Genomic DNA, 25,401 nt, shown 5'->3' with positions numbered 1-25,401 from the left:
AACATCTGTGATAAACCATATGCCTGTGTACACCGCCCTAGAAGTCACCCTTCGTCTTCCAGAGAATGCCCTGCATGGAAACGTCAGTCCAAAACAAACATATCACCTTTCTGGAGGCACATACGTTTGTTGTAGGTCAGGAACACCCTGGTCCGTCTTCTGCCGCGGCCGTTTCTGCTTCAATTTCAACTCAGTCTCCCAAATCTATTCCATATTAATCAATAGGTTGTCAGACAGAATACATGTGGGTAAAATCTTCTGCCCCTACCTTGATATATTCTGCAGCCATGAAAAACCTACACAAGAAACATCCAATTCGCAAACAATCATACAATCTAAGGCATCTTGTGTTAAGGTTTCGTTCTTATCTAGGAAAGTCTAAAACAGGCACAACTGAGAAACAAACTGTAACAAGCAATTCAAATGTAGGTCTGAAACTTACAAAAAGAAACAAAGTGGTACAACCCCAAAATATCTAGGTCCAAATCTTCAAAGCTTTGGATCATGTCCGACCATAATGATTTTGTATTTATGACGATGGTTCAAATACATATTTACTTGCTGTCACAGGAAAACATTTAATTACAGACTCAATTTGTCCACGACGATCTCTGCGGAAGCGACCATTCTCCTGCAATACTAAAACCTGTCAACCCATTTAATGTTTTTGTATCATCAAGTTAGAATTTGAAAAAAGCCTAACTGGCTTTTATATGAAACTATGTGCTGTCAAACTTAAACCCTAAATTTGCATGAATGTTCCTGATGCTATAAAATGTTGTTCTTTCTGATAAACAAAATAACATAGCTGACGAGTGTATCCCAAAGTACTCTGCAATTCCTCACGTTCGAACACCATGGTCCAACGACAACAGCAAACAGCTGAGTAGACACAGAAAAAGACTGAGCATTATTTCCGGCGCCATCCCATGGTCCACAATTTAAATAGATTCAAGATTGTAAATCCTAAAGAACTATGGCCATACTTTTAAACAGTCTAGCCGACATTATGTATCCAAAATGAATTCACGCACGTCGATGTTTAAGGTATGGAACATTATCCAGAAAAGCAAAGGTAAGGGCTCTGAATCTAGTATTCATCATCTTAGACACAGAGTCCAACTATTTACTATTAAATTCGATGTTGCTTATACACTTATCTCATTATGTACTTCAATTCCCAGATATTGGATATGGTTATACCTGTTATATATACAGATTGTCATACAATAATGTGTTTCCGATTGTCTCTTATATATGAGAGTTGTCCCTGTGCTAAACGTACAAAGACAACCGGTATGAACAAATTCCTTCAGCATTTGTAGTTGATAAAACCTTGAAATTGCCTGACGTGGTAGCGATAGACGTTGTTTTGTTGAAACGTCTGTTGAACTCCGTGTGCCAATGGGAGCAGAACGTCTAGGTCGCGTAAAATAGAAAATAGACTATAAAGATGTAAAACGATTGCAGCCCATGCAAATACCCCTTTCTTGCCTAAATATCATCCATGTTTCATATATATTTATGAGAAAGTGACGCATTTTTCACGAAACTTCAGACGATATTTCCTTTAACGTTTGACATACTGTCCTGGACCTTTGAAGAGCCAGATGCCACTTTATCTGGGGTCACCATATAGATAGAAGGGACCAATGCCACATGGGTCTGAGACTGGAACAATCCAAGCAAAGTTTTTGAGAACCCGTGTGGTGAAGTATCAATTCCATTTGCCTCAAATAAAAGGAATGAACACAGACCTTGGGTCCACAGAAGCATGGTTAACAATCCGGGTTTTGGAGTGACATTATTACGTCACACATTGCAAGTTATTTGATGAAACTATCAATATTATTATGTTTACATAATAAGGGTTGTTCAATTAAAATCTTATCAGCGGGTATCTTAACAGAATAGTGAAGCTGCATGAATCTATTTTACGAGCATTGGACTAACCACTCTGAAAAATAGAAATAGAGTTTACAACACAGGTGCTTGTCAGTTTCCATTGTTGAAAATAGTTGTTTCAAAATTTATTCAACGAGCGAAATGTTTCTGCTACATCTGGTCATGGTCAAGCTAGATAAGACCGAGGAAAACTGATTAAACATTTTAAAACGACGATGTTGGAAGGCAGCGTTGCACAAAACAATCTTAGCGCTAAGAAAGACTACCTCAAGTCATGTTAAGGTATGGGAGTCACAGTCACCATAGCGCTGAGATCACTTTGTACTACAGCTCCCAGATGTAGAGGATTCTACTCCTTGAAAGTGTAAACACTGACAGGTTGTAATCGTCGAAATCAGAGGCTTGTTTTGATAATTAAGTCGCTCTGATCCGTACTAGTGTAAAAGTGTGCGTTCAATGTGCTCCCCATAGACCGGATCCGAACATACTGAGGAGAGTTTGTCATTGTCTGTGATCCGGGTACTGAAATGTGACATTTCTGACATTACGCTCCATATTGAGTTGGTACTTCGTTGTCACAAGTTTGTTTTCTCGTGGCCCTAGAATGCAACTAAGGATGATACTGATGTTACTGTATCTTGAAGATGAACTGAGCTTGCAGGTGTTAACACTCCGCATGTTTCGATGATAAGAAAGTTGCCTATAGGAATATTATACGCAGTGACATGTCGTACTGTGACGATAGTTCCCCCTTCTCCCCTTCATGATAGCGTGAAGATTTACACTGTGGATATCAAAATGAGTGGTGCTGTCCACAGCATGGTGCTCAGAGTGGGTTCCGGAGTGTAGGGACTAAGCTGGTTTGGTTCGTAGAGTTTAATGTCGTTATCAGTCACAGATAGAGCAAACCGAGGTAGGTTACCCATACCCTCACTCTTTAGGACGTTTTGGTTTAATGTCGTTATCAGTGACAGATTGTTCACTCCGACGTAGGTTACCAATACCCTCACTCTTTAGGACGTTTGGTTTAATGTGGTTATCAGTGACAGATTGAGCACACCGAGGTAGGTTACCCATACCCTCACTCTTTAGGACGTTTTGGTTTAATGTGGTTATCAGTGACAGATTGAGCACACCGAGGTAGGTTACCCATACCCTCACTCTTTAGGACGTTTGGTTTAATGTCGGTATCAGTGACAGAATGAGCACACCGAGGTAGGTTACCCATACCCTCACTCTTTAGGACGTTTGGTTTAATGTCGGTTATCAGTGACAGATTGAGCACACCGAGGTAGGTTACCCATACCCTCACTCTTTAGGACGTTTTGGTTTAATGTGGTTATCAGTGACAGATTGAGCACACCGAGGTAGGTTACCCATACCCTCACTCTTTAGGACGTTTTGGTTTAATGTGGTTATCAGTGACAGATTGAGCACACCGAGGTAGGTTACCCATACCCTCACTCTTTAGGACGTTTTGGTTTAATGTGGTTATCAGTGACAGATTGAGCACACCAAGAGGTAGGTTACCCATACCCTCACTCTTTAGGACGTTTTGGTTTAATGTGGTTATCAGTGACAGATTGAGCACACCGAGGTAGGTTACCCATACCCTCACTCTTTAGGACGTTTTGGTTTAATGTGGTTATCAGTGACAGATTGAGCACACCGAGGTAGGTTACCCATACCCTCACCCTTTAGGACGTTTTGGTTTGTTTGGATGATAGTAATAAGCTTCTCGGATCAGGGACGAGTTGTAGTGCTTTGTCTTAAGGTGTCAGTCTAAACTTGACAAAATGCCGCGAACAGTGTGTAGATGGTTAGTAACCGCTAACCGTAGATCAATACCACGATGTAGCCAATCACGGACATGGACATTAATGTTTAGTACCAGTTATCTCACATGGGTTTCTCGTCTCCAATGGTGAAAGTACAATATAACTATATAAATTTATCAGCAGTAAATAAATTTCTCCGACAATCCCGGAAACAGTAACTGTAGTCCGCTTTAATGGGTGAGGCTTAATATTGTACATTCATTTGGGACATACACGCACAAACTCGCGGCCAGTTCACCGATCAGAAGCCTGGAATTACAATGAACACAACGGACATTTAATTACAAACATAACATATGTTACATTTTACTAATCATTGTGTAATCATCAACATGTGTGTAACATTATGCTTAGCAGTCACACATAGTTGAATTATATCGTTTAGTTTAGTTTTACGCCGCACTCAGCAATATTCCAACTATATGGCGGCGATCTGTAAATAATCAAGTCTTGACCACACAATCCAGGGATCAACAACATGAACACCGATCTACACAATTGGGATACGATGCCATGTGTCAACCCAGTCAGCGAGCCTGACAACCCGATCCTATTTGTCGCCTCTTACGACAAGCATGGGTTGCTGAAGATCAATTCTAACCCAGCCCTTCACGGGTTGTACAGAAAGTGCAATGTACTAGAGTGAGTGAATGACTTGAGTGTAACCCTGAGTGTTCGAGTTATATCACACAGTGTCATTTGAATGAAGACCGGAAGTCATTTGAATGTGTGAGTAAAACCGGAAGTTGGAGTGGGTATGATGCTGACAAACCTGGAAATATGTTCGTGGAAAACCGGATTTCGAACCCACAATCATGGCATTCTGTTGATACTACGGGACTCAACTCTGTCCGGTGGCTTTACCTCCTCAGGCGACTGGGCCACTCGTGAACCTTACATTTACCAGAAAAACGAAAAAAACCCAAACAATCCCCCTCCGCAGCCCCTACCCCAAACAAACCTCACTATAAGATGGTTTAATAGTTTCACGTGTGGCAACAGTTTACTCGGCAAAATTCCAGCTATATTGCGGCGTTCTGTTAGTAATCGAGTCTGGACCAGCGAGCCTGATCACCCGGTCCCGTTAATCGCCCCTTATGACAAACATAGGATGGTGAAGATTAATTCTAAACCAGATCTTCACGGGTTCATTTCTTTTCTGTATGTTGACCACATACCAACTCGACAACACCTGTCTGTAGCTGTTTGTTATAACAGAATGTGTGTCAAATCCCGTGTTGTTTATGCATTTGTAAACGCTACTTTTAGAACTATAAATGTAATTTCGGCTGTCCGGGAGGTCATCAGGTCCTGAAAATGAAGTATGTAGCCTGTATACTGCATGTACCTTTTATCTACATGTCATGACATAAGCATGAAGATAAGCATTAAATGCAGCTGCTTTACATGGAATCACAAAATCGTGACTCTTGTGTTGTTATCTTTGATAGTAAAAGTATAAAAGAAGATCAACCTTATGACCACGTTACTCTGAAACCATTTCGCTCAACCCTCAGAAATGAAAGTTACACTGTTACTCGTCATTGTCAGCGCTGTTATTGGTGAGTAGATTGGTGAAATTGGTTTGTTAATTTAGCTGATATTTGATGTTTGGGTCAACGTAATGTTTCGATGGCGTTGTTCTGCAATGAGCGGCTTGAGAACAGTGAAGTCAAGCTTTGTGATCCACGCATATAGGAAGATTGGCATGGGGATGTTTATCAAAATGTAGCACAACGGCGGTATCCCGTACTTTCTGTGCATAACGTTCACCACTGAGTGTCTCAGTTACTGTAATGAGATCCAACTTGTAGTCATACGAAAAACAATCCATCACCATAACTGATCCACAACCAACCAGCTCAGTTGGATGGGTCATTTACTAGTGATATACTAGTCAAGACACCTCCAAACGAGAAAACGGCAGTCAGGTCAATGAACCCTAACACCATGAGCTCAAACTGCGTTTATACGGAATCTGCCCCACGCCTGCCCTTGCCTATCTGTGACGTCTGATTGGACGAAGTGTCCCCAGACCAGCATCCCGGAGCCTCCTTCTGATGGTTCTGGTGGAGAGTCGGACTCTTCAGGGTGGGTCACAGGATTGTGTCTTGCTAGACCAATATGGCATTGGTCTTCCTTAGTCTTCCAGGGGTTTTACTTCTCCAGTGACTATGTGTTTCCCCCAAAAAATTTAAAAATTGCTCTTGGTGTATAATTTATGTTCATGATGTATATAACCTAATAAGCTACATCGCCACCTCGCCTTAACGAGAACCCAATCACGTGCCCACCTCAGTCTTAAGGGATCCCAAACACATAACCACCTCACCCTTTCGGAAACCGTGTCCTTATTGACTGAACGAAGGCAGCAGATATTGAACAAAGGCACTTGGCCACTGAAATACCGCATGTTCTCCATGGGCTGCAGTGTGGAACAAGACCGTAGCCCAATAGACAGTCTAGCGTCAAACCGGCCAAATACGCTAATCCATCCACCATCCACCAAGAATCATTTCAACAAAAAAATTAAAAAGTATGACTCATCTTTGGACCAAATGTTGATACGTTTCTTCTTTCGTTGCATCAGTTGTGATCTCCAGCGAGATTTGCAGAGATGATAGTGACTGTTCTCACGTGACATGTGACAGTACCTCGAGACTTGCCTGCTCTCATGGACTATGCACCTGTCTGGTTGCAGTCAATGCTGGTTCCTGCTTTTCAGGTAACACATTAATGGTCTTTGAAAATAAATGTAGCCTGTAAATTTCATTCGTGAGCGTATTATTAGGTATTTGGAAAGATTAGGTATAACAGAACGATGCCAAAGAAGTGTATACACCTTGCCTTTTAGAAAGTCTTAATAACTACAGTCGGCAAATTTGATTCGTGAACATATTATTTTGGCATTTGGAAAGATTGTTTTATAACAGAAAGAGACAAGTAACAACTATACACATTGGCTTTCCGAAAGCTGTCAAATTTAACACGTTATATTTTGGATTGCACTTAACGTACAAAATTCCAGTTCCGTTTTGGTGTTGAGTTTCATCCGTGATTCCAACCAGCACTCTCGGAGTGAAGCACCAAACCAGCACACAAAAAGAGAGATCTAACCCACTTACTTCTTCAAAAATGGTCACTGCTCCCAATCACAACCGTCCATTTTATTTTTGTGCTTCGGTAGCTTGATATGATACTGACGGTTTGGATAACTGTAGGGTGTCAGAACAAGCACACGACAGAAGCTGTCTAATCACATCACACCACTGAGAGCTGTTTGTGTACTATGGTGACCAAGAGGGACGTTCATATTTCAGCCACGTGTACCGCCCGCGCCGACTGCGACAGCTGTCAGTGTAGAGACAGCCACACAGAACGTCACTGTTTCGACGGCCACTGTCTCTGTGGACGTGGTGCTTCTGGACCTGGTGGACCTGGCGTGTAAGTAACTATACTCAGCTTCATAACTGAAGGGTCGCCTAGGTGTGTAAGTAACTATACTCAGCTTCATAACTGAAGGGTCGCCTAGGCGTGTAAGTAACTATACTCAGCTTCATAATTGAAGGGTCGCCTAGGTGTGTAAGTAACTATATTCAGCTTCATAATTGGAGGGTGTCCTAGACATGAAAGTAACTATATTCAGCGCCATTATTGACGGGTTACCAAGGTATGTAAGGTGTGGAACATGAATATATCCTAACATGCGTCAATACGATGAATGTACAATTATACTAATTAGAAAGTAACACATGCTATATTTGGGAGTACAATTTCTCAGTAAAGTACAGATTCTAGTACTTTTGTTGGTTTGAGTAGCATGCGGCATTCAAACCCATCTAACCCACTCGGCCGCGGCCGCTTGTATGAGGTAACAGATCACTAAAATCAGTGCTGTCACCTGGAGTTGGTGTTTATGTCGCATTTGTTTATTAAAACAACCAGTGTCAAGCCTGGTCTGAGCTCAATGAATAACACACTGATTAATTCCAAATTGGATGTGTCAAGGGTCAAAGTGAAATGTTCAGCAACCGCTGTCATATAGCGGGGGAGCATGTTCATCGTGACTTCCTCTACACTATTGGTAGACACAGATGTCAGCGTCTCTTTATTGAACAAATATCTGCAGTTCATATTACAGTTCTTACTAAATTTTCAACTCTGATGAAACAAGTTAAGAAATGTCATTCATCTCTTGCTGTTTACTTTCAGAGGGAAATAAAGAAGGAGAAGCCCCCATGGAAAATTTTCATATCAAGTGAATATTTGTACATGTACACTGTACAATAAACCCATTTGACTAGTTTGTGTTGATCCTGGCTTCTAGTTATGGAACTACAGCGTGGCATGCATACACTTGTGGAATATATCCCATGGCTCTTTCACGTTGATAGTCTCTCCGCATCAGATCACTACTATATAAATAGTATATATAATATACAATATATAGACTTGCATTTCTGTACACAATATTGCAACAGTTGCGTCCATTAAGGGACAAAATGAATTCTTTTTCATTCCCAGTTGCTTAGCTGACTAATCGACTGTTGGTTTTTATGTGGCTTTGAACGACATAACTAAGTCATTTTTGGAAATTGGAAATATGTTAATGCATTGTACCTAAAGTGGATTCCACAGTTATTTAGGTCATCTTCATTGTTATGACACTTTCAAGAGGCCTGTTCAGATTTAGAGGGATGATAATGCAATATTTTCAGACCAAGTGAGGGTCAGGAGCGGGCATGTTTCAGCGCATTGTCCGTCGTCTCTTGAAGCTGTTACGGTCTCTACATTATCCTCTGAAAGTCTGTGACGCTGAAAATTTGCATGAATGGCCCTTGTCGCGGTGGCGATATCGATCATGCTATGCTTGCTCCAATAGACATTTCTTCCTAAAATTTGATATGCAAATTTGAAACCCTAAAATCAAACATTTCCAGTATGAAACCAAGAAACACTAAAGTTATTTGAATATAAACGGCAGTTTAAAATTTGCTTGCTTTACAAATCAATGCAAATGACTGTATTGGAGTTCAATAGCAGTAGACAAACCAGTCGCCGTGCAATTACAATGGTAGTTTAATAAAAGAATAGCTGTGATAATAGTATTACAGCCTGTAATAACTACAGTGTTAACCAAGCAGGAACAGTGTTCAAGCTTGTGACTCAGTTGAAGGATCGCTGTTTGTTGATGATTTTAAGATTTCTTTTTCGCGGCAGGCACTCGTGTAAAGCCACCTCCTCGTGGTGTGTGCTGGGGTAACGCTACTAGCTCTTCCCCAGTGTGGACCCGGGGTAGAATAGGTCCTCAGCACGCCAATGCTGGTCATGAGAGTCAAGGTTTCACATCACAGGACTCTCAACCATAGGAAATCGCTGTCCGTGACACAGGACGTTGTCTATCAGACATGAATGAAGTAGACATCAGAGCTAAACTCTCAAGGAGATACGGCTGTGACACGTGTTACGTGTAAAAGATAAAATGAAATTATATAATTCAATACCATCTTGGTTACTTTCTGCCTTTCATCGCGCCCAGACTCACTTAAAGCTGATTATTTCACATAACGGTTGATGCTTACATTCCTTGTCCCCTGAGGTAGTATGATCATGATTCTAAATCATGCCCAAACCTGCCATCGAAGTGGTGACGGAACATGTGAAGACAGAAACATCTGTGATAAACCATATGCCTGTGTACACCGCCCTAGAAGTCACCCTTCGTCTTCCAGAGAATGCCCTGCATGGAAACGTCAGTCCAAAACAAACATATCACCTTTCTGGAGGCACATACGTTTGTTGTAGGTCAGGAACACCCTGGTCCGTCTTCTGCCGCGGCCGTTTCTGCTTCAATTTCAACTCAGTCTCCCAAATCTATTCCATATTAATCAATAGGTTGTCAGACAGAATACATGTGGGTAAAATCTTCTGCCCCTACCTTGATATATTCTGCAGCCATGAAAAACCTACACAAGAAACATCAATTCGCAAACAATCATACAATCTAAGGCATCTTGTGTTAAGGTTCTGTTCTTATCTAGGAAAGTCTAAAACAGGCACAACTGAGAAACAAACTGTAACAAGCAATTCAAATGTAGGTCTGAAACTTACAAAAAGAAACAAAGTGGTACAACCCCAAAATATCTAGGTCCAAATCTTCAAAGCTTTGGATCATGTCCGACCATAATGATTTTGTATTTATGACGATGGTTCAAATACATATTTACTTGCTGTCACAGGAAAACATTTAATTACAGACTCAATTTGTCCACGACGATCTCTGCGGAAGCGACCATTCTCCTGCAATACTAAAACCTGTCAACCCATTTAATGTTTTTGTATCATCAAGTTAGAATTTGAAAAAAGCCTAACTGGCTTTTATATGAAACTATGTGCTGTCAAACTTAAACCCTAAATTTGCATGAATGTTCCTGATGCTATAAAATGTTGTTCTTTCTGATAAACAAAATAACATAGCTGACGAGTGTATCCCAAAGTACTCTGCAATTCCTCACGTTCGAACACCATGGTCCAACGACAACAGCAAACAGCTGAGTAGACACAGAAAAAGACTGAGCATTATTTCCGGCGCCATCCCATGGTCCACAATTTAAATAGATTCAAGATTGTAAATCCTAAAGAACTATGGCCATACTTTTAAACAGTCTAGCCGACATTATGTATCCAAAATAAATTCACGCACGTCGATGTTTAAGGTATGGAACATTATCCAGAAAAGCAAAGGTAAGGGCTCTCAATCTAGTAATCATCATCTTAGACACAGAGACCAACTATTTACTATTAAATTCGATGTTGCTTATACACTTATCTCATTATGTACTTCAATTCCCAGATATTGGATATGGTTATACCTGTTATATATACTTATTGTAATACAATAATGTGTTTCCGATTGTCTCTTATATATGAGAGTAACCAAAATTAAACACTTAAGTAGTTCAGGTACATATGATGTTACTAACTCAACAGGCTCCCTACCCCTGGCGTTAAACTTCCAACGTACAAAGAAGCTTCAGAAAGCTTAGGAGTGAATGTCCTTTTTAAACACAAATTTATAAGGTTATCATATGATTTATTAGAAAAGAGGTGATAAGATCTGAAGAGGTTTCCCTGACGCCTTCATCTTCATTTATGTTACCAACAGGGTAATGTTTCAAAAACTAGCACCATTCTTCCCAACAAACTTTCATAGGGTCAAATGATATTTCCAAGAATGCCCATACAGGAACCGCGCGTGTGTAATAACAGTTAAAATTAAGAGTGCTCAGTTTATGAAACAAGCATTGGAATGGAATACGACGTAGTTATACCTGTTATATATGATGTAATCATGTGTTTCAGAGTGTCTTTCATGTCCTACCCGTGAAGATCCGGGCTAGAACCGGGTTAGTGACCCATGCTTGTCGTAAGAGGCGACTAATGGGATCGGGTGGTCAGGCACGCTGACTTGGTTGACACATGTCATCGTATCCCAATTGTGTAGATCGATAGTCATGCTGTTGATTACTGGAGTGTCTGGTGGAAACTCATTTACAGACCGACCTGGAATATTGCTGAGGGCGGCGTGAAACTAAACTCACTCACACTTGTATATCCATACATACGCAAGTATCAGCAATTACAGATCTCACTCCCAAAGCAAGTGTTTTCGACAACATACCAACCTGGCAATACCTCCAACAAAATGGCGTCACCACAGAGGATGTTGGAGAAGAATGACTGAGTTCGCCACTGTGTGAAATGTGCCTATATTCTTGGAGGGTCGGGATCTGTCAGTTCATCCATTCATGACGTCCTCTACGATATTTCAGATATTGACTTCATCACCGACTTGATGTTTATCGTGGTCATGTGTGTTGTATGGAGTGTCGCATGCGTTGACAGTCTGACATGATATACAATACAGGCGATATAGACAATTTGCGAACGTTCATATAGGAAACTGTTTTTGTATATGTGATATTTGTATATATGATAGTTCTAAAGAAACAAATATTTGCTTCTCCTGGCTATTAGCTGTTTTTACTGATTCATTGTCATCCATGTAGTACATGCACATTTAGGAGATAGACATACTGTGGGGGAAAACAGGTATAACTACGTCGTATTCCATTCCAATGCTTGTTTTAAATATAAAAAATAGAGCTATTATAATTTCGTTATATATCTCTGATTTTCCAACACAGTACGTTTATCTCCATTCTACCATAACCGCGTTATTAAGATTTAAAAAAAATACATACTGTGTTGGAAAATCAGAGGCATATAACGTGATTATATACCTGTGAATGATTAACTAATCACAATCCAGTATGTACTTAAGTCATGGTAGAATGCCGTTTCTGTTACTGGTTTAATCTATTGGGGCTAGTTTGTGAATGTGTGGCTGCTTGCATCATACATTACAATTCCTTCAGTCACTTTGGTACTAACTTCTATCTTTGTTAATGTTGGGCCTTGTGTCGCTGTGTATTGTTATTGATTCTACCATGACTACGTGAAATACTCGAATTTGATTGGACAATCAATAAAATTAGACACTATCAATCCTGGATTGAAAATGCGTCTGATTTCATGACCGTTTCACTGCGCACGTATACACCACTGCCGCACTACTTCAGCTTTGCTCACCAACATGGCTAATATCAACACAACAGACGTGATGGAAATACTTATAAAACAGTTATTAAACTCGAAAAATACAATTATATGATTTTTCCTCAACAATTATTAGGGAACCTCACTATCACATTACCTTGTATTATAAAAATATTCAAACTTAATTACAATGCACAGCCCCAAACATAAACAAACAATATCTAACTTATAAATCAGAAAGCCTTGTAAAATTACATCCCCATCTATACAAAATTTGCAGCAAAACGTTAGCAAACATTTTCCTAGCTGGTAAATGGTATAGTTGCTTCGTTTAGAATGTGAAATTCACAAGATAACGGTCAGGCGAAACACCAAATTTGTGCCACTCTTACTCCATCATGACCCGTTGCATCGTTCAAAAAATGCAAGACACTTTTGCTTGGCTGCTTCCCTCTGAGCTCCTTCTCCTTTGGCAGCCAGGCTGTTTTCGGTCGTGTGAAAGTGGGCTTATAAAAACCAAGCTCTTAGGTATTACATTATTGCATTGAATAAACAGTAGTTTGTTTTCTTAGGACAGAATATTTTTGTTGTAATATTTAAAACAATACGTACGGCACCTACCACTCCCTTCACAGACGAGTTCATTTCGCCTCTCGTCGCATGCCGGAACGAAAAAGTTCGATTTTAAATCGGTTATGGTAGAATGGAGATAAACATACTGTGTTTGGAAATTAGATGAATGTTAGACCGAATTGATAGTCTCTAGATTAATCATTTGAAACCTAACATTCATCTAATTTCCAAACACAGTACGTTTATCTCCTAAGTATTTACTTACTTGTCTGATTAGATGCATTACCTATCATGATGTTCTGGTATCTTAGTCCTAAAGCGCTAAGGTGATCTTAACTCCCATACTTTAACATCTATATAGACTTAAGACAGTCGTAGTGCTACGGTCGCTTTGTGAAAGGGGCACCTGCTTCCCACCGACTTCTAGGTTCGTCAGCACCATGCCCTGCTCTGTGGTGCCACCAAGGGGGTATATGCCTGTGACTGACATCACTTGTTATTAGTTACGGTTAGTTGCTATTGGCTGTCATAACTTACATGACACGTAGTAGTTTGAGTATTACAATTAGTATATTTAGGACTGGCGGACGAGTGCACTGCATTCATTAGTCCCAAGTTATGTCGATGCGAGCATGTGAGTCATTGCTTCATGTGTTTTGAGTGTGTTGACCATATACCACCTCGACAATACCTGACTGTTGCATTTTTTTATAACAGTATTTGTAAGCAATCGTGTCGTCTATGTATTTAAAAATCCTACTTTAGATCTACAAACGTGACCAGATAGCTGTCCGGGAGGTCATCACATCCCAATTAATGAACCTTCGTTCAAAAAGTAGTCGACCTAACTGTATTCTCGATGTCCAATGTTTGAAAAGCTACCATTCTATTTTGAGGGAATCGTTAGCAAAGCAATATCCAACATTTTACATATGTGGCTAATGTGGTTAACGAGATATTAGTCATCACAACACATTGGGGTATAATATTTCTTAGAAAATTGCAGAACATGAAAAACGATCTGTCATTTGGTACCTCTTGGATAATGGTATGCCCTCAGATAATATTATATAAAAGCATAGTATTGGATGACTTCCCGTCTGGACTGTTTTTTAACGACCCCTCAATTTTAATCTTTCAAAAACATTGTGTCCATACATTCAAGCCGGCTCTGCTTACAGAATATTGAGAGATTACACTTGTGTGACCATTCAGTATTTAGTTTGAACCCTTGGCATCATGTATGAATAAGTGAAAACATTAGAATAAATTATGTCCTTATGATTACTTCACCTGAAAGGGCTGTGGGCAGTGTAACCAAAACAAGCTCCTTCAGTAAAAAGGAAGGGGTGGGTCACTTTAACAAGCAATTGTAGTTTCAAATTACTTTTTTATGCAGTTTAATACCTAAGTTTGATTCTAGCGGACTTCTGTCTATCTCTAACATACAAAATATTTCTTGCATATTTTTGATTCCTGAAGATTGCGATGCATTTATTGCAGATTTTGGGAGAACCCAACACAATCATGTACCCACCTCACTCTGACGAGAACCCAATCATGTACCCACCTCACTCTTACGACAACACAATCATGTACCCACCTCACCCTTACGAGAACCCAATCATGTACCCACCTCACTCTCACGAGAACCCAATAATGTACCCACCTCACACTTACGAGAACCCAATCATGTACCCATTTCACTCACACGACAACCCAATCATGTACCCACCTCACTCTTACGAGAACCCAATCATGTACCCACCTCACCCTTACGAGAACCCAATCATGTACCCACCTCACTCTTACGAGAACCCAATAATGTACCCACTCTCACTTACGAGAACCGAGAACCCAATCATGTACCCACCTCACTCTTACGAGAACCCAATCATGTACCCACCTCACCCTTACGAGAACCCAATCATGTACCCACCTCACTCTTACGGGAACCCAATAATGTACCCACCTCACTCTCACGAGAACCCAATAATGTACCCACCTCACCCTTACGAGAACCCAATCATGTACCCACCCCACTCTGACGAGAACCCAATCATGTACCCACCTCACTCTTACGAGAACCCAATCATGTACCCACCTCACCCTTACGAGAACCCAATCATGTACCCACCTCACTCTTACAGGAACCCAATAATGTACCCACCTCACTCTCACGAGAACCCAATAATGTACCCACCTCACTCTTACGAGAACCCAATCATGTACCAACCTCACTCTCACGAGAACACAATAATGTACCCACGTAACTTTTACGCCAACCCAATCATGTACCAACCTCACTTTTACGTCAACCCAATCATGTACCCACCTCACTTTTACGACAACCCAATCATGTACCAACCTCACTTTTACGAGAAACCAGTCATGTACCAACCTCAATCTTACGGGAACCCAATCATGTACCCACCTCACTATTACGAGAACCCAATCATGTACCCACCTCACTCTTACGAGAACCCAATCATGTACCCACCTCACTCTTACGAGAACCCAATCATGTACCCACCTCACTCTTACGAGAACCCAATCATGTACCCTACTCACTCTGACGAGAACCCAATCATGTACCCATCCCACTCTTACGAGAACCCAATCATGTACCAACCTCACCCTTACGAGAACCCAATCATGTACCCACCTCACTCTTACGAGAACCCTGTCATGTACCCACCTCACTCTCACGAGAACCCAATAATGTACCCACCTCACACTTACGACAACCCAATCATGTACCAACTTCACTTTAACGTCAACCCAATCATGTACCCACCTCAGAAACCAGTCCTTTTACGACGACCCAATCATGTACCCACCTGACTCATACGAGAACCCAATCATGTACCCACCTCACACCTTTACGACAACCCAATCATGTACCCACCTCACTCTTACGGGAACCCAATGATGTACCCACCTGTACCCACCCCTTACGGGAACCTAAGAATGTATGTACCCACCTCACTCCTCACGAGAACCCAATCATGTACCCACCTCACTTTTACGACGACCCAATCATGTACCCACCTGACTCATACGAGAACCCAATCATGTACCCACCTCACTCTTGCGACAACCTAAGAGGTTTTGTTAATGCACTTTAATATCTAAGTTTGATTCTAGCGGACTTCTGTCTATCTCTAACATACAAAGTGTTTCTTGCATATTTTGTTTTCTGAAGTTTGTGATGCATTTATTGCAGATTTTGCGTTTTTCGGGGTACCAGGATAAAAAGTCAAACAAAATGGGGGATCGTGAGGCTGGAATGTTGACAGATAATACGTAGAAAAATAAAACAAAAGCACCTGCAATTTTATCATTTTCTTGGTGAGACCGACTACATTTAGAACGACTCTCGCATGTCACCTGCTTACTGCATGTATCTTTATCTACACGGGAAGATAAGTCTTGCATGCAGCTGCTGTACATACATTGTGACTCTGGCTCACGGGATTGGTGTTTGTTTAATGGGAAGTAGAAGTATATAAGGAGGATCAACTGTATGAATACATTAATCTGAAAGCATTTTGCTCAACCATTAGACATGAAAGTTACACTGTTTTTCGTCATTGTAAGCGCTGTTATTGGTGAGTAGAATTCGTGACGCATTCAGTTTAAGTTAAGTTATACAGTAGCTGAGCTACTACCAACGGGTTCAGCTCATGGCTCAATCACTGATGACGTTATGGCGTCGCAATACGCAGTAAATAACATGTCGATCAGGACAAATAACCCGACATCATGTCCTCAAATCGTCCTCAGCATCACGCAGACTGATTCCGATGGTATTGGTGGAGAGTCGGGACTCTTTGGCATGGGTCACGGGGCTGCGTCCAGGGAGACATGAGGAGACGTTCATTGGTCTCCTTCAGACTTCCAGGTGTTTTACTTCTCCAGTGGCTACGTCGATTATTAACAATGTGGTTCAAGCTTGCACCGATATTCCGACATGACATCCCTGCGTCATGCATGAAAATAACATCCTGTATTTTCGGAAAGTCTACAGCTTACCATGTCCAGAAAAGTTTAGTTTTGGTACTGTCGTCCTCTAAATCAATTCAGAAAAATCACATACTGTAATTATGAAAGTTATACCCCGGTGTGCTTGTTCTCAGAACGTGAAAAAGCTTCATACTTTTGTGAAGAATTTGTTTTACACGTGCACTCCACTATGCGTGGGAGTGATCAACTGTTGGGACCAAAAGTTTAGAAATTGCTCCTGATACAAATTTAATGCTCATGATGTATATTGCCTAAGCTGCATAGGCACTTCATCCTAACGGGAACCCAATGACAAAAAACACCTCACTCTCACTGGAACACAATCATGTACCCACCTCACTTTTACGACAACCCAATCACGTACCAACCTCACTCTGACGAGAACACAATCATGTAGCCACCTCACTTTTACAACCCAATCATGTACCCACCTCACTTTTACGACAACCCAATCATGTACCCACCTCACTTTTACGACAACCAAATCATGTACCAAACTCACTCTTACGGCAACACACCCGTGAAGACTCGGGTTAGAATTGATCTGGTTGACTCATGTCATCGTATCCCAATTGCGTAGATGGATGCTCATGCTGTTTATTGTCTGGTCCAGACTTGATTATTTACAGACTGCCGCCATATATCTGGAATATTGCTGAGTGCTGCGTAAAACTAAAACGCACTCACTCACTCACTTACGGGAACCCAATCATGTGCTCATCTCGATCTCACGAGAACCCTGTCAAAACTGAGTGAACGGAGGCATATTTTGAATAAAGCACTTGCCGAGTGAAACACTCCATGTTCTTCATGGGCTGCAGTGTGGAACAAGAACGAAGCCCAAAGGACCCTTTACAGTCCAACCCGCAAAACACGCTCATCCATCCACTTGCGCAATACAAAATATGTTATTAAAAGGTGTGACTCACGTGCTCCACAGAGGATTACCCAAATGTTTATATGTTGCTTCTTTCTTTGCATCAGCTATGATCTACAGCGAGACCTGCGGAGATGATAGTGACTGTGCCCACGTCACCTGTAGCAGTGGCTCAAGACTTGCCTGCTCTCATGGACATTGCACCTGTCTGGTTGCAGCCAATGCTGGTACCTGCCTGTCAGGTATGTCAGTTACGAAAAAAAAAATCTTAATAACTACAGTCGGAAAATTTGATTCGTGAATATATTATTTTGGCATTTGGAAAGATTGTTTTATAACAGAAAGAGACAAGTAACAACTATACACATTGGCTTTCCGAAAGCTGTCAAATTTAACATGTTATATTTTGGATTGCACTTAACGTACAAAATTCCAGTTCCGTTTTGGTGTTGAGTTTCATCCGTGATTCCAACCAGCACTCTCAGAGTGAAGCACCAAACCAGCACACAAAAAGAGAGATCTAACCCACTTACTTCTTCAAAAATGGTCACTGCTCCCAATCACAACCGTCCATTTTATTTTTGTGCTTCGGTAGCTTGATATGATACTGACGGTTTGGATAACTGTAGGGTGTCAGAACAAGCACACGACAGAAGCTGTCTAATCACATCACACCACTGAGAGCTGTTTGTGTACTATGGTGACCAAGAGGGACGTTCATATTTCAGCCACGTGTACCGCCCGCGCCGACTGCGACAGCTGTCAGTGTAGAGACAGCCATGCAGGCACACAGAGAAACACTGCTTCGACGGCAATTGTCTCTGTGGGCGTGGTGCTTCTGGACCTGGTGGACCAGGCGTGTGAGTAGGTATACTCATAGACAATAACTGACGGATCACCTATGTGTGGAAGGTGTGGCACATGAATATGTCCTAACAAGCGTCATTACGATGCGAGCACATGTTGCCATTTAGAAATTGGCCAAATGTAACACATGTTATATTTGGGATTACACTTTCTTAGTAAAGTACATATTCTAGTACTTTTGTTGGGTTGAGTAACATCCGGGATTCGAACTCACACTCTCAGAGTCAGGAACCTAATCGCCAGCACACAAGGTAATCTGTCTCGATGTCTCGACTATCAAAACAGACGTGAAGGTGATATACTTAGATAATATACATCAGTACTGTCACCTGGAGTGGCTATGTCGCATTTGTTTAAGAAGACGACCAGTGTCAAGCCTGGTCTGTGCTCAGTGAATAACACAAGGATTCATTCAAAACTGGATGTGTCGAGGGTCAAAGTGAAATGTTCATCAACCGCCGTCATACAGCGGTAAAACACGTTCATCGTGACTTCCTCTACACTGTTAGGAGACACAGGAGTTGGTGGACAGGGTGGAACAAACATCTGCCGTCCATACCATACGTCTTTATATATGTTCAATGTCTGCTGAAACAAGTACGGAAATGTCACTCATCACTTATCTGTTTACTTTCAGAGGCAAATAGAGATGGAGAACGCACATGGAAAGTATTCGTACCATATGGATACATACATGTACACTGTTAAATATACCTATTTGTACAATTGTCTGGTTTGTTTTTCTGGCTTCCATACCGCTACTTATGGAAATATTGCATGGTGTGCTTACACCTTTGGAATATACATCATGCGAGACAGCATGAGCATCGATCTACGCGATCTATATGGCTCAGGATTCGCCAACTTAACCTGTTTGCATGTTACTACACAATGTAGTGATAGTTGCGGACAGAAGAGACAGACCGAAGTTGTGGTCGCTCCCAGTTGCTCAGTAGACAACCGCTGGTTTCGTTATGACTGCGAACGACGAAGATGTAAATTGAAATTGTAAATACATGAAAATATTGTACCAAAACTGGATCCCCAAGTTATAAGATGCACAAAACGTTGTAGGGAAAAATTAAATGATCTTTATAAAATTGTTGTCATTATTTGGTTTCTTGATATATGGACTTATGTTATATGGACTTTAGTGAATACTCACGGGGTTTACAGCAAAGTCTATGTAGGCCAATGTGCCGGTTTGTGAGTGATAGTCTTAACGGGCAAAGCACAGGGCAACCTTCGCGACTGTGTGGTGCACCTGTTCCTTCACATGTATGTCTCTTGCTTAAAACCGAGTGAGTGAGTAAGTTATAGTTTTACGCCGCTTTTAGCAATATTCCAGCAATATCACGGCTTGGGACACCAGAAACGTGATTCACACATTGAACCCGGTTCATGGGCGTGGTGAGAGAACGTTTTAACTACAAGGCTACCTCATCGCCCTCTATTGCTTAATACCTAATGGTGAAACTAAACCTGTAGTTATGAACTTACGTCTTGGCTATCTCGTGTGTTGAGATTGCCATCGAGTTATGATAGAGTAAGTATTGTTTAGCATTGAGTTCTTATGACTTATCCATTTTGCGAATATCTGATGCCATGATTGATTTTCATTTATATTTTTACAACATTACTGCCACTAGTACTACTACTACTACTACGTTTTCCTGTACCAGTTAGGCGCTGGGGTGGCCTTGTGGCTAAAACCTTCGCTCGCCACGCCGAAGGCCCGGATTCGATTCTACACATGGGTACAATGTATGAAGCCCATTTCTGGCGTCCCCCTCCGTATTACTGGAATATTTCGAAAAGCGGCGTAAACTAAACTCACTTACTCACCCTATACCACTTAATATATGTGGGTTAAGGAGACGGGATATTTTCTTGCGTTTACATTCTATTTCTATGATTCAATGTGGAGCCATGCTGCTTATATGTGCAAGATTTAGGTTTATGTATTTTGTAAGCTTTGACTGTACATGATCATTATCTAAGAATGCCTTAAGATTATTTAAGAATGCCTTCCGAAAGTAATTGAGAAGGGAGCGCTTTCCTCTGAACATTAGCTGCCGTTAGGATGAGTCCCTTAAATAGGAGGATCTTTGATACTTCAGTGATCAATGCGACTGACGCGTGTGTGTTTTTGTGCGTGCTTATTGTTTTACACAGTAATATATGGAGTCGTGGAAGGGACATTGTGGCGTTGTCGCCCTCTCAAATACAAGCAAATTTAGGCAAAATTAACCAAAACGTGACATGCGACAATGCGACAACGCGACATTTCGGCCATTTGTCGCATTGTCGCGATGTCGCATGTCGCGTTTGGAAAAAATATTTTTTCTATTCCTCCAAAGGGCGACACGCGACATAGCGACAATTTTCAAGGTCAAAATGTGTCACCTTGTCGCCCTATATAAGATGTGTAAAAACAGCCTAAAAATATACTAAAACGCGACACGCGACAATGCGACAAAGCGACATTTTGATGAAATGTCGCCTTGTCGCAATATCGTGTGTCGCGCTTTGTTAAAATATTGAGTATAGTATGTATTATAACATATGACTAAAACGCGACACGCGACAATGCGACAAAATATATGTCGCATTGTCGCATTGTCACGTTGTCGCCCTTTTCTATTACCGGTGCGCATGTGTAGAAAGTCAAAATGTTATACTCTATTTCAGACTTCACTGGTCTTTTGTTACCTCCAATGGTTTTCATAATGAAGCAGTGCTCGTAATGGTAATGGGTACTGCTTTTCTTGAACTTAATGGAAATCTTTTATTGTTACTTTATTATTTTATATATTGTAAATGTGTTTAGCCAATCAAGTGTGTTTTAGCAGCCAGACAAATTATTAGCGCTAACTTTCATTGTAATCACGGCACACGGTGGCCCTGTCATTCAAGGCGAGGCAAATTGCTGTGCAGGGTTGTGTCTCTTAGTCACAGCAGATAATTATGATCATAGGTTCGAATCCCAGCACCATACACATTCATCACTTTGAGCATTTCACCCATATCAAGCTCACAGGTTGTGAAAAAACTGAAATATTGTTAAAATTCAGGCCTAATCGGCATAAACATTAGGTGAAGTCCTCGAAATGGGTCACTATGTTCGACAGTGTGTCTTCTGACAGAGTTTCTTGGCACAGTCCTGTCCGACGCTGATGAATTTGTCCGACATCTGCCTCTGTTCAGCCAGCAGTGGATGGATAACAGGTAGAATGAGATGGTAATATCGCTTAACCATCCAGCATCTCAAAGACAGTTTAGGTCGGCTTTGAACGTGATATTCTTCTTGGGAAAACGCCATACAAATGGACTGTTATAATTATGATATTGGAAACGATGAAATTGCTTGGCAGAGTTGCGTACCCTTGGAGTGCCAGAAACCAACCCTCCCTCCCTCAATCATTCACTCATTCACTCACTCCTTCACTCCGCTCCACTCCGCTCCACTGCGCTCCGCCCCTCTCATTTTCTTCTCCACCCCTCTCCTCTCCGCTCCACTCCATTCAACTCCTCACTCTTTGACTCATTCACTCACTCAAGGTTTAGGGGAGCTTGGTAAATTAGTAAGGCTATTTCATTACAATAATGTGTTGTGATGTCTGTTTTTCAATTCTATTAATTTGAATCCTATATTATTAATCCTGCACATGTCATGATTCACAATATATCGATAATTTTCTCATACGATACTATACCCAGCGATACACATGTGCATGAATAGTTTCAAACATACACCTACTCAATCATAATAAATTTCAGCAAAATGGCCAGTTTCAATACATCCATTCCATTAACCAAGAACTCTTAACCCACAGACTTCACGGCCGCATATACGTTCATTTATTGTTCTGAGTTCGATCCCTGTGTATCGAATCGTCAATAATTACATACATCACCAGTTTCTTTCCATTGATGAACACTGACTGTAAGCGAAAGTCCTTCGAGACAAAACTTATGACTCCGAAGAGGTTAGTTCACTATAAAACCTTCATGATGTCATCATGTCATCAGGCTCCGTTCGGGAGTTTGATTGAATCGGATTGCAAAATGAATAAGGGTTTATTTAATACTTTATGCCACAGATCAGCATGAGAACCAAGTGAATGCTGAATAAAACAGTTCGGCCGTTGTCTGAAACCACCGACATAAAGGTTCATAAACTTTTGAAACGTCATTAAATATATATATCTGAATGAAGAGGCATCTATTTTAAATCCTCATATTAATGTCAATACAGAACTATGATGCAACGAATAATATTGTTTGGATCAGTATATTTGGACATGCATTTGGTCAAAGGACTGAAACCGCAAATGCTATTGCGTCCCAATTTTCTATGTGATGAAATCATTACCTATAGCTTAGTAGTCGATCACTTTTATTATGCATCAGCAATGAATCCCTAGTCCCAAACATAGGGAGAATAAAGTAATATAACACAATTCATAAAAGGATTATTGAAAGCTTAAAAAACTGGTTGTGATGGACTTGACTAAAGTTACTTTTTCAGATTTGAACAATTATCAACTCACTAATATATCCCAGATAAATATACTGCACTGTTTCAAAAAGTGATGCCTCGTTTCATTTGACCCCAGTGAAGTGTTATGGAGTGTCTTTTGGCTTGCTGCGTCACAAATCATCTATGGATTTGATCACAATGTCACAGAGTTCAGACCAAGATCTGTTGTGGAGCTTGGTGCTGTTGTACAAAGCGATCTTAGCGCTTAGGTGACCGTATTTCTCGTATCCTAACTAAGGTAGTTCTGGTACCTGAGGTAGTCTTAGCGCTATGGTGACCGTATTTCTCGTACCCTAACTAAGGTAGTTCTGGTACCTGAGGTAGTCTTAGCGCTAAGGTGACCGTATTTCTCGTACCCTAACTAAGGTAGTTCTGGTACCTGAGGTAGTCTTAGCGCTAAGGTGACCGTATTTCTCGTACCCTAACTAAGGTAGTTCTGGTACCTGAGGTAGTCTTAGCGCTAAGGTGACCGTATTTCTCGTACCCTAACTAAGGTAGTTCTGGTACCTGAGGTAGTCTTAGCGCTAAGGTGACCGTATTTCTCGTACCCTAACTAAGGTAGTTCTGGTACCTGAGGTAGTCTTAGCGCTAAGGTGACCGTATTTCTCGTACCCCTAACTAAGGTAGTTCTGGTACCTGAGGTAGTCTTAGCGCTAAGGTGACCGTATTTCTCGTACCCTAACTAAGGTAGTTCTGGTACCTGAGGTAGTCTTAGCGCTAAGGTGACCGTATTTCTCGTACCCTTAACTAAGGTAGTTCTGGTACCTGAGGTAGTCTTAGCGCTAAGGTGACCGTATTTCTCGTACCCTAACTAAGGTAGTTCTGGTACCTGAGGTAGTCTTAGCGCTAAGGTGACCGTATTTTTCTCTAAGGTGAGGTAGGTCTTAGCTTAAGGTGACCGTATTTCGTACCCCTAACTAAGGTAGTTCTGGTACCTGAGGTAGTCTTAGCGCTAAGGTGACCGTATTTCTCGTACCCTAACTAAGGTAGTTCTGGTACCTGAGGTAGTCTTAGCGCTAAGGTGACCGTATTTCTCGTACCCTAACTAAGGTAGTTCTGGTACCTGAGGTAGTCTTAGCGCTAAGGTGACCGTATTTCTCGTACCCTAACTAAGGTAGTTCTGGTACCTGAGGTAGTCTTAGCGCTAAGGTGACCGTATTTCTCGTACCCTAACTAAGGTAGTTCTGGTACCTGAGGTAGTCTTAGCGCTAAGGTGACCGTATTTCTCGTACCCTAACTAAGGTAGTTCTGGTACCTGAGGTAGTCTTAGCGCTAAGGTGACCGTATTCTCGTACCCTTAACTAAGGTAGTTCTGGTACCTGAGGTAGTCTTAGCGCTAAGGTGACCGTATTTCTCGTACCCTAACTAAGGTAGTTCTGGTACCTGAGGTAGTCTTAGCGCTAAGGTGACCGTATTTCTCGTACCCCTAACTAAGGTAGTTCTGGTACCTGAGGTAGTCTTAGCGCTAAGGTGACCGTATATTTCTCGTACCCTAACTAAGGTAGTTCTGGTACCTGAGGTAGTCTTAGCGCTAAGGTGACCGTATTTCTCGTACCTTAACTAAGGTAGTTCTGGTACCTGAGGTAGTCTTAGCGCTAAGGTGACCGTATTTCTCGTACCCTAACTAAGGTAGTTCTGGTACCTGAGGTAGTCTTAGCGCTAAGGTGACCGTATTTCTCGTACCTTAACTAAGGTAGTTCTGGTACCTGAGGTAGTCTTAGCGCTAAGGTGACCGTATTTCTCGTACCCTAACTAAGGTAGTTCTGGTACCTGAGGTAGTCTTAGCGCTAAGGTGACCGTATTTCTCGTACCCTAACTAAGGTAGTTCTGGTACCTGAGGTAGTCTTAGCGCTAAGGTGACCGTATTTCTCGTACCTTAACTAAGGTAGTTCTGGTACCTGAGGTAGTCTTAGCGCTAAGGTGACCGTATTTCTCGTACCCTAACTAAGGTAGTTCTGGTACCTGAGGTAGTCTTAGCGCTAAGGTGACCGTATTTCTCGTACCCCTAACTAAGGTAGTTCTGGTACCTGAGGTAGTCTTAGCGCTAAGGTGACCGTATTTCTCGTACCCTAACTAAGGTAGTTCTGGTACCTGAGGTAGTCTTAGCGCTAAGGTGACCGTATTTCTCGTACCCTAACTAAGGTAGTTCTGGT

The 25,401-nt window shown here is 41.4% G+C and overlaps 2 protein-coding genes across 3 annotated transcripts; both read left to right on the top strand.

Moving 5' to 3' along the window:
• Positions 1-5,166: 5,166 nt before the first annotated feature.
• Positions 5,167-8,046, top strand: LOC124287419 (serine protease inhibitor Cvsi-2-like). Of its 2 annotated transcripts, XM_046723960.1 has the most exons (5): positions 5,167-5,305; positions 6,334-6,468; positions 7,064-7,174; positions 7,276-7,279; positions 7,956-8,046. In XM_046723960.1, exons 1-5 carry the CDS (start codon positions 5,263-5,265, stop codon positions 7,963-7,965), a joined length of 303 nt encoding a protein of 100 aa, XP_046579916.1. In that variant the 5' UTR covers positions 5,167-5,262; the 3' UTR covers positions 7,966-8,046. The 2 variants fall into 2 exon arrangements, with proteins under 2 accessions (XP_046579916.1, XP_046579914.1); XM_046723958.1 differs by lacking the exon at positions 7,276-7,279 and having other exon boundaries at positions 5,168-5,305; positions 7,064-7,187.
• An 8,371-nt stretch (positions 8,047-16,417) lies between these two features.
• On the top strand, positions 16,418-19,431 carry LOC124287424 (serine protease inhibitor Cvsi-2-like). Its single transcript, XM_046723965.1, has 4 exons — positions 16,418-16,546; positions 17,946-18,080; positions 18,567-18,702; positions 19,343-19,431. The coding sequence occupies exons 1-4, from the start codon at positions 16,504-16,506 to the stop codon at positions 19,350-19,352; spliced, it is 324 nt and encodes a 107-aa protein (XP_046579921.1). The 5' UTR covers positions 16,418-16,503; the 3' UTR covers positions 19,353-19,431.
• The last annotated feature ends 5,970 nt before the right edge of the window (positions 19,432-25,401 follow it).

Source organism: Haliotis rubra, unplaced genomic scaffold, assembly GCF_003918875.1.
Source record: "Haliotis rubra isolate DU_JTF1 unplaced genomic scaffold, ASM391887v1 Scf40, whole genome shotgun sequence".
Taxonomy (NCBI): Eukaryota; Metazoa; Mollusca; class Gastropoda; order Lepetellida; family Haliotidae; genus Haliotis; species Haliotis rubra.
Note: the sequence above shows the minus strand (reverse complement) of the source record. Positions and strands in the feature narration are given on the sequence as shown.

Coding starts and splice junctions, on each gene's coding strand:
- LOC124287419 (XM_046723958.1), top strand. CDS start 5,263: ATGAAAGTTACACTGTTACTCGTCATTGTCAGCGCTGTTATTG. Junction 5,306..6,333: donor CATTGTCAGCGCTGTTATTG/GTGAGTAGATTG, acceptor TCGTTGCATCAG/TTGTGATCTCCAGCGAGATT. Junction 6,469..7,063: donor TGCTGGTTCCTGCTTTTCAG/GTAACACATTAA, acceptor TTCATATTTCAG/CCACGTGTACCGCCCGCGCC.
- LOC124287424 (XM_046723965.1), top strand. CDS start 16,504: ATGAAAGTTACACTGTTTTTCGTCATTGTAAGCGCTGTTATTG. Junction 16,547..17,945: donor CATTGTAAGCGCTGTTATTG/GTGAGTAGAATT, acceptor TCTTTGCATCAG/CTATGATCTACAGCGAGACC. Junction 18,081..18,566: donor TGCTGGTACCTGCCTGTCAG/GTATGTCAGTTA, acceptor TTCATATTTCAG/CCACGTGTACCGCCCGCGCC.